At 38.8% G+C, this 10,477-nt stretch overlaps 1 protein-coding gene across 1 annotated transcript; it reads right to left on the bottom strand.

Moving 5' to 3' along the window:
* Nucleotides 1-8,731: 8,731 nt before the first annotated feature.
* On the bottom strand, nt 8,732-10,237 carry LOC109940312 (uncharacterized). Its single transcript, XM_035959940.1, has 4 exons — nt 9,874-10,237; nt 9,703-9,767; nt 8,850-9,386; nt 8,732-8,753 (listed from the first exon to the last, which is right to left on the bottom strand). The coding sequence occupies exons 1-4, from the start codon at nt 10,168-10,170 to the stop codon at nt 8,732-8,734; spliced, it is 921 nt and encodes a 306-aa protein (XP_035815833.1). The 5' UTR covers nt 10,171-10,237.
* Between the last annotated feature and the right edge of the window lie 240 nt (nt 10,238-10,477).

The raw sequence follows: 10,477 nt of genomic DNA, 5'->3' as shown, positions 1-10,477 counted from the left end.
GATTTGTGCTGAAAAAAGGTTCTGCCTTTTCTGCGGATTTTCTAGACGTAAATTTTAGTATCATTTGCAGTTGTAACTGAATTTGCAAACTGAGAATCGTTTCGTTTCATCAGGAAAGCCAGCACGTGGACATAATCACAACATTGTTTCATCAGGTAAGTTATCCTTATGTTACTTAGATGGTAATGAATCATTTTACAAAGACGATCTGGAATCTTCTAGGCAACACTGAAACAAAACGTATACGATCTGAAAATCTGAATTCCAAGGTTTTATTTCACCTTGGATATATTTGCTCATTATTATCAATTCCTCTATATTATGAAAATCTGAAAGAACATGGAACCTGAAATTGTTGTCTGGTGGCTGATTTTCATTTTCGAAGGCTGGTACATAGCTCTGTTTTGACTCCATACACCAAGGTATTTAGACATCCGGGTCCTCCCTTGAATCCTTACTATCATGGTTATCTTGTGTCGTCTCTAGATCAAACTGAATTGTGTATAATGCATAGAATCGAGGGAGCCATCATCCGTGGGAGTAAGACTCTAGCCACACAATTGCTTTAATGATCTAGCTTGCTACATAAGATCGTGATTGTCAAGTCGATGAATAATAATAAAGTTTATCTTGCTTTTATATTTATAAGATCAAACGCCACAAATGATTTGCTTTCCGAAACAGCGGCTGCAATATCTCATCCCCTAACTCATGACATCACTGCAGGTTCCTTCGACGCAGACTGCGCAAGCATAGGTATTCATCCCTCCTCGAACAACTTGCCTGCACCACATGACTCTGAGAGAATTTCTAACCAAGGTAGTGCAGCAGCACCAGGTGTGTAATTTTCAAATCGCACAAATGTTCTTGTCACACGAGTAGAAGTGGTAGTCCTAAAAACGAGAATACAACCAAATGATGGAGCTCAACGGGAAGTGCAGACTCGGTTCTATTCCTGATCCAAGGTACATTCTTGGCATTGAAATGTGAATCTTGAGTTATGTGGCACATTTCAATCTTCTCGTGCCTTGATATTCTTTTTGAAAATTTGCAACTGTTTTCTGGACGACCATTTTTGCAGGGAGGTTGCAGGATGTCTGTTGCATATGTTGCTCCAACAAAGTCGTCCTATGCTATGTCTCATCACTGAATATCACCGGGGTCCAAGAAGCAGAGCCTCCACGCCACGGAGGTCACCTTCCTTGTCCCAGCTTCAAAAGCATATCTGCATTTTTTCCTCATCCTTAGAATCGTCTCCCCTTTCGTTTATGGCTTCCAAAGCGATGAATTTTTAGATCCGGGTCTCTCTCTCTCTCTCTCTCTGATGTGTATTTTTGAGTGAGAAAGATTGATACTATTTGGTTAGAATTGCTATTATGTCATAATCATGTAAATAAAATCAATCTCAAATGTTTTACTGTTTTAATCCTGACATATCCGTACTGTGGTTAGAATTCATTACAAATTATCCATTGAGAACTTAACAGATGACATTTTATGGGGTTATTGATATGCATTTGAAACCTTTTAAAAACATATTGATATGCATTGGATAACCACCCCAAAATAGGAACAACATCTCCCCCTTTCTCCAAGTTTCTATCCAATGAGTAGTGTACGATGAGATACATGGATATGCCATGACCGCGATCAATCCTTTCTTGGATGACAGTGCACCCTGGGATCACGTGTTTGTTGATGAGTTTAGTTACTTAGGTATTGATGACTTTGCCCTGAACAGAAATTTTATTCGGATTCATTTCAGTGAGCTCCTAATTATGTTCTACTCACATCTCTCTGCAGGGTGCAAGAACTGTGCTACGTGTGTTCTAAGGTCTTCCAGATTGAAGAAGATTTCAGACAGGCAAGAGTTTATGACCAAGCAGGCAACACTGAACTGATTCAAGAAGCCATTAATTTGTGACATGATATCAGAAAGCTAGAAGTTTAAAGTTGGCATTCATACATGTCCTTAATGACATAAGCCAACTTAATTTAATTTTTACCAGCCGCAAGGAACTAACTGTTACATATTATAGTTAAACTTAATTTTTATGAGCTACAATTCATTTGAAACATGATTACCCTTTATTATTTTTTACGCATTTGGTTTTATAACCGTGGTGGTCTCATGTATGATTATGCATATTTAGATAACTTATTCCCATTCTGTTATAATGTGTGGAGTTGCCAGATGTGTGACAAACCAGTTCTCTAGGTTGCTCCTAATAGGCACTCCTTTGATGTAACCTTTATCATCTTTTGAGTTCTGACGGTGTAGAGTAGAGGTGCCTGGTGATTGCCTCTTTGTAGATACTCTTCCTATTGCATGTGTATAAACTTCAGAGAGACTAGATTTGGGTTTAGTCATTTCATGTATTTAGTTCATTTATTAAGTTCACGATTTAGTTTAGTTTTGTATTGGTTGTTTCCAAAGAATTTGTAAGATTTTAAGGTCGATAGTATATATGATATTTGATTTATATATTCGTTGTGCACTGATATTTTATCGAATATTTTGTATACCGTTGCAACGCACGGGCATATACCTAGTATATATATATATATATATATATATATATATATATATATATATATATATATATATATATATATATAGTAAGGCTATTCGGAGTTCTGGGCTTCCAAATATATGGTGGAAGCCTCAACCGCTCCCTGCACCACCTGACCAGACCAGCCTGAGCTGTCCCCTGCACCACCTGACCAGACCAACCTGGCCGCCTCCACCCCATGCACATATCCCTGCATGTGCATCTTTTGTTTTCATTTGCATGCACAACAAAATTGGAAGTCATGCACACAAATTTAGGAGATGGATTGACATGCATAAAAACAGAAAATCTGTTTTGAATGTTTTATTCTGTCCATAAATATAGGATCTCTATAACAGCCATGCAACTAATCTCGTTACAAATATTTTATGATATATACTAATACAAATTATGCTACACGGTGTAGGTATTTATGCAACACGGTACGCCGCATAAAAAATTAGTATCCTGCTGCATGTGCACAAAATTAAGAAGACAAGAATGTGTGTTGAGAGGAAATGAATTGACATGTATGGAAACAAAAAAACTGATTTAAATGCTTTATTTCTCCCATAAATATAGGATCTATACAAATAGCCATACAGCTAGGCTCGTTAGAACCAATTTATGATATATACTGATGCTAATTATGCTACACGGTATAGATATTTATGCAGTATGGTACACCGCGTAAAAAAACAGTTTTCTATTGTATGCACACAAATTTAGGATGTCAAAAGAATGTGCGTTGAAAGGAAATAAATTGGCATGCACGGAAACCAAAAAATCTAATTTAAATTGTTCATTTCGTCCATAAAAATAGGATCTCTTCAACAGCCATGCAACTAAGCTCGTTAGAACCAGATTATAACATATACTGACACTAATTATGTTACACGGTGTAGATATTTATATAGTGTGATATACCGCGTAAAAAAATTGTTTCCTACTGCATGCGCACAGATTTAGGATGGTAAGAATGTGCGTCGAAAGGAAATGGATTTGCATGCATGGAAACAAAAAATCGGATTTAAATGATTTATTTCGTCCATAAAAAGGATCTATGTAACAGCCAACCATGCATCTAAGCTCATTACAAACAATTTATGATATATATTGATACTAATTATGTTAAAGGTATTTATGCATTACGGTACACTAATTAAAAATTGGCTTGCGGGTCACTGTTTGGACGCATATACATGTTCGATCGTAAAAACCATTAATTTTGATTGTAAAACCTCTCAGTTTTGATCGTAAATACCGAGCTAACGTAAATGCTAGAAACCTCATACACGCACTGGTTAGATAACGAGAAAATGCATACAAATCTATAAACGTTTGCGTAAAATGTGAATATAAATATTATAAACAGACAATAGTTGGAAGGGTAGCTATTGACCAAAATATATGTCGTAAACACCTATTGACGTTGGCATAAATACGTATATAGAGAAGCATAAAAACACGCCGTCGCAAACGCCCTAAGGGAGCCATCGCCCGCCGCACGCGCCTCTAGGATCCGACGCTGCTCGCGTCTAGGGGAGGCCGCCGTCGCATCTCGCCCCTAGGGAAGTCCACCGGCATCGATCCCATCTCAGATGTGTTGCCTGTGACGGCGCCACGTCCGTCCACCAACCGCGAACTCGTCGTTCGCTCGCCGCGGACCCCTTATGTCCACGCCGGAACTGCCGGTCACGCGTCGGCCAGAGCCGTGCCCCGTCCACATCGGATCCCGCCAGACCTGCGCGCTCGCATGTCGGGCATCGCCGTCGTGGTCCACCCACACGTGTTGGTTCCATCGTCGCGCAACCATTGCATCCGCCGCAGCCCCATGGCGCCCGGGGAACCACGAGATCGGGCGTGCGCGGATGGGACCAGCAGCGGGAGCAGGTTCTTGCATGGTCGCCACGCCGGCGGCAGCCCCGCGCGCTCGGCCAGCGACGCCTCCACTGGATCCGCCAGCCCGCAAGGCCACAGTCACGCGTTCGGCCAGCGCCGCTCGCGCCAGATCTGCCTGACCGCAACCGCTGTCGTGTTGGATCTGCCCGCCCGCAACATTTGCCACACTGAAACCCTAATTCATGGTGGTCTCGGGTAGCTTTTATAGACGACTCAAGGCCTGGTCTGTTTGAGATGGTGTTGCTGAATCGAAAGGTGGGTCGGGTCAAGGCTTCTAGTCACTTTTTGGAAGCCCAAGACTCCTAATAGATAAACTATATATATATATATATTAACACCAAGATATAAACCATTTAATAATATTATCTCCGTTCTTAAATATTTGCCACCAATATTTCATTTTGAACTAAAACGCGAAAAATAAAAAAAACGGAGGACTGAACATGCATGCTAACAGCTTGGTGATGGCACCTAATTGGAGCTAGGGTACGTGCAGTGATAGAACCAAATAGATGATGCAAGCCCATGGGAGTTTGGAAACATCAAGAAAGGACCTCGAACAACTATGTGTTGTAGTAAGCCGGATTAGGATTGGGACCAAGTGGATGGTACGGTTTGTTCATCAAGATGTTCAGGACCATCTCTACCGCTGGAAGCTAATTTACAACACTAGCACAACGTACGATCGGAATGGCATGCGATTGTTTGTTTGATGCTGTCAAACGGCACGTAAAATGCAGATATCTTTACCGGTCTTTATCCATGGTCACCAGCTTGTTCAACACATTTGTCAGATAATGTAGCCCATTGAGAGCGTTCCGTAGTACCCTGTTTGGTTACTTTAGTCAACGGACTAAAGTTCAGTTCCTACTTCCTACCATGTTTGACTGTAGTGATTAAAAGTATCCAGAACACATTAATGACTCATAAGAAGACTAAAATGCTCCTTAACATTCTTCCACCATTAGTATAACTAAAATAAATGAGAGACAAAAAGTGAAATTAATATGATTTAGTCTCTTTTAGTCGTCTCTTGAGAGACTAGAGACTAACACCGTTTAGTTCTTATTTTAGTCCCACTATTTAGCTATTTAGAGACTAAATGAGACTAAAATAAAGGAACTAATCTATAGTCTCTCAAACCAAACGAGACCTAAACATCATTTCTAGCTAGGAAAGGAAGTTTTTCTTTTTCCTTGGCTATATTGAGTTGACCCAAAATTTTCGACTAATTATTTCGTTTCCATGTTGGATCGACAGTCACAATCTAGAGTGAGTGTGTAATTTTTGCAAATGCTGTGATTAAGAGATTTTTACAATGCTTGGAAATGTTGCTTGTACTAGCTGGCAAAGGCCATATGCTTCACGATGGGCAATGACGGGCAGTGTTTGTTTTTCAATAGCTTATATGACGATGTATGTAAACTTTTGGAGAAACCATACAAGCTTTCACTTTCTTATGGATGGGAGGAACGACTCGTTCAACTAAGGTCATGTTTGGAACTACCCATTTTTTAAGAAATTAGTTTATATAAATTAAGTAAGAAACTGGTTTATAGAAATTGAGGTGGTTTCAAACATGCCAATTTATACCTCGGTTTATATAAATTGGATTCTCAGTTTCTTAAAAACTAAGAAGCTGGTCTCTTCTAGCTAAAAAATAAAAATTGGTTTCTTAAAAACTGGATTGTTTCAAACAGGAGCTAAGCTAATTCAAAATTCAAAGCAATATATATGGCTTATATGCAGAACGTCTTGATAACACATTCTAAAAATAAGTTCTTGTTGCCATAATTCTATGGTTGGTGGCGCACTAAGCTGCAAGTTCAAAGCTAAACACAATACAAAACCTGACAATACACATCAGATAGAATAGTAAACATGGATATTTTCGATGGCCTAAGCCGTCGCATATAAGCCCTATACCGTCGAACATTACTTATTTCCGACCTATGTTCGACAGCATGGCTCCGTCGATTGTAAAAGGTCGGAAATAAGGTTATCTCCAACATTAGTCGTCAGAGATACACTTTGTCGTCTGCATTTAAACCGAGTAATGACCGTGACAAATGTCCAGTGGCCCCCCACGAAATTGTTATTTAAACTATATGCATGCAGGCCGTGGGAGATAACGTCTATGGGGCCCACTGGACGCCATCATGGCCATTACTCGATTTAACTGTCGATAGCCCCTAGAGGCCATAGGAGATATGTTATGTCCTAAGCTTATCTCCGACCTTTTAGAACTGATGGACACTTACCGTCGGGCATAAGCCCTAAGTTGTCGGACAAAGGTATGTTTGACGGTTTAGGGCTTATGTCCGAAGGCTTAAGTTGTCGGAAATTGTTGGTTTTATTTTTGTGATGGCAAACTAGTTAGCAGCATAGAGTTGAAAAGCTAAGATCTGTAGATCTATGCCAATAAGGACTATTTCAAACCAACATTTGAGTCTCTAATCCCACTGACAAACATGTTCAGTAGTTATGCACACACTAGTACAAATTCTAAATCTCTGATCCACATGTCTTGGTTAACTCGGCACCAGAAACAAACATGTTTAGTAGTTATGCACACACTAGTACAAATTTTAAATCTCTGATCCACATGTCTTGGTTAACTCGGCACCAGTAGCAGGAACAGGTATAGACTGCACAACTAATCACCCTTGTGTTGTATAGTTGGAGCTAAAGTTTATCAGTATGTTCCATGCTAAGTCAGATCAAGAGATCAACCAAGGCTTTAATATCCTGGCTTCTTTCCTGATTCCTCTTATACCCAAGCGTTGCTCCACATCTAGCTTTCATTCTCTCTTGTCTAATGTCCACCACCATTTCACATATGCTAACACGTTTCAATGTATTGTAACTGTATATTTTCTTTCATTCTGCCAAGAGATATAGTATAAATAGAGCTGGCTGGCCGCCTATATATATGTTAAAGTGAAGATGGTGCATTGTATATACACATAGATAGATCTTTGGAATATCACCACCAACCATATCATTATTGTACGACTTAGGGCTGGTTTGGCAGCAATAGGACAAAAAACCTATGGAAATAATCCACCAACAAGATTTAAATGGCACTTTAATTTCTTTGGAGGATTTCCCCCACTAGGGTATTTTTGCCTACCATCCTTTGGCAACCAAGTATTTGAGAATATCTCGCTCGGCCAAAGTAGTAGAGAGAGGTGGAAAACGTGGCAGCTTGGTTCAGCCAGAGTACTACTATATGGTTGTGTTGCTATAAAACATAGCAGCTTCGCTCGGCCAGAGTACTACTATATTGGATGGCTGTGTTGCTTGGTTTGGCCAAAGTAAACTGAAGCAAACTGAAGTAGAAAACTGGTTGGTCATGCTGCTTGGTTCATCCAAGCATAGTTTAAAAAAATACTTCAAAAAAATAGAAAAATATCAAACAAAGTAAATTGGAGCATAATAAAATTGTTCATCCATCATCACATCACACTTTATTCATCATCACAATAGTTTGTCAAGCAAACTAAAGTAGTAAAAGACAGTAAAAGCATCATCAGTAGCAAACTGAAGCAGCAACAACATCAAACTAAAGCATCAACGAAGCTAATCCATCCATTAAGGTCATCTCCATTCACACAAATAGATAGACAATATAACATAAAACTGTAATACAAGTCTCTTCATTAGGAACTTTGGGATTTAATTCTTTTTTCACAAGCTTCATGTGGACTGTCGTTGCATTTTTCTTCTCCATGTCGACTTCATGTGTTGCTTCCACTTTGCACTCTACAAGTAACACCAATTGACACATATTTAGTTTACATGGTTACACAAACCAAGTACTATAGCATCTTGCATGGTCATGATTTGTTTTTGATGTAAGCAACTATAGTATTCAACAAGATGGCATTCATGTAAACCATGCCCAACAAAACACTGAGTCAGGCAAATGGAAGACAACTGGTATTTTATAATTTGAACCAACATTTTCTCTATTGTTTCATTACTAGATAAGAAACATTTTCCATGAAATTAACAGGATTATAAGCATAATGGTATGACCAGTAAGCAAATCAACATATCCTTTAAGTAAAGGATAATCACTTCCATGAGATCATAATGGCATTGCTAATGCAATTATTGGTACTAAATTAGGTGCAATGTGCTAGTGAGCAGTGGATCAAAAATAGTGGTAAGTATCGATGTCCACCAAACTGTACTAGGTTTTTTTGTGCTTCTAAACTATGCTGCTAGGGATAGTGAAAGAATAATAAAAAATACATCCATGCCTCGCGTCACTACACACTACTTCTAAGCAACCTACAATTAGCACCGAAGAAGAAATCAGATGTTTGTACTCCAATGTACCACAATTACTAGTTTAATAAGGGCAATGGTATTAGAGTAGGGACATACTTAATTTTGCGCTTGAGCCAAATTTCTGTAACATCATGCTCTATTGTTGCTAAGAAAACCTCTCTATTTATCGCAGATTCAAAAAGCACCAAAGCGTATGATTTGTCCTTGGCTGTTAATCCATCCATTCCTTTCAATTCAACCTGACAATTGCTAATGGAAAATTGTTCCTCCTGCCTCTTCTGATCTTTAAGAGTTTCAAGTGTTTCTGTAGTTTGGATCTTTTTAAACTCCACATACCTTTCAAGAGCTAATCCAACATGGCTTTGCTTACGCTTTCTCCCACTGCCACCTTCTCTCTGGCTTGATTCTTGATTAGATGGGACAAATTGAGCTTCAGTGTGTTCATTAGTATTGACTGGAACAGATTGAGCATTAGTAGACAGATTGAGCACACTTGTGGTTTCTTGTCCATCCAAATCAAGTGAATTAGTACTCAAGGGATTGAGACTTTGTCTAGAGACACTCCTAGATGGAGTTGAAGGTGGAGGAAGATCAACAAGAGTTGATGTGAAATTTAACTCTCTAGTAGCCACACTATCTATACAAAATGTAGCAGAAGTATACTCTGTTGTGAGGACTACTGGTCAAGAAATTAAGAAATTAAGAACAAGTGAGAAGAAAAAACCTAGGGTAGTTTCTGTAACTATACTGACAATCTGCTAGTACTCCATACAACTAGTTATATCTTTCAGAAAATAGAGACACTAGTTATATTAATTCTTAGCTAGTATTCAATTTGTATAGTTCTAAACATGCAATGGAGAATTGGTTTGGTATGTTGTGGAACAAAGGACAAAATAAGCAGCCAGCTCATCACAAAAATAAACAAAATGCTGAAGTATACACACACGCACCTTCATATAGCCCTTCTAAATTGTAAAGAAGAGGGAATGGCCTGTTGCAAAACTTTGACACCTTTGGGTGAGCCTATTAAATGCAACATGAAATGTAATTTTTTTAGTAACAAAAGTGAACATATTGAATGCACAAAGATGGAATTGTACAAAGAAAGTTTGCTTACACGAATCAGCCTTGGCCAAACTTCTGGTTCAGCCAGTACCATGCATAGGGTGTCATTCCAACCAACCCCACTTTTTTTTCTTGAATCCCTTATTGCCTTGTAGTATCCTTTAAGCTCTCTCTCCTCTTGCAGTTGTTGTTTAGAGAAATGAGATAGAGGGAACTTTTCATTGAACTTGGTAGTGATACTATTCCATCCATCACGATTCCAACCCTTTTGACCTTTGAATTTTGGATTATCTTTGTGATCATGCATCACATCGACTAAGCCTTTCTCGTACACATTGTTCCAAATCATCCTTTCTCAAAACTGAAATTGTGGAAATAATAGTACATAACTAAGCAACTTTAAGTTCATAAGTAATATTTGTACATAACCAATGAACTAGGCAACTAGCTACATGACAAACTACAAACCATAAAGACTTCATAAGTAATAATAGTAGGCATCCCACATCTAGCTATTGTAGGCATCCCATTATAACATCTAGCTATTGTAGGAAGCCCACATCTGAAGAGCGATCTGATCTCTTAGAGCGCTTCCATCACTTGATTCTGTGTCATTGAGATAGTTGGTATCTCCCTCTGGAACATCAACATATTGA

The sequence above is a fragment of the Zea mays genome, chromosome 6, assembly GCF_902167145.1.
Source record: "Zea mays cultivar B73 chromosome 6, Zm-B73-REFERENCE-NAM-5.0, whole genome shotgun sequence".
Lineage (NCBI taxonomy): Eukaryota > Viridiplantae > Streptophyta > Magnoliopsida > Poales > Poaceae > Zea > Zea mays.
This window is presented reverse-complemented; position numbering and strand designations above follow the sequence as displayed.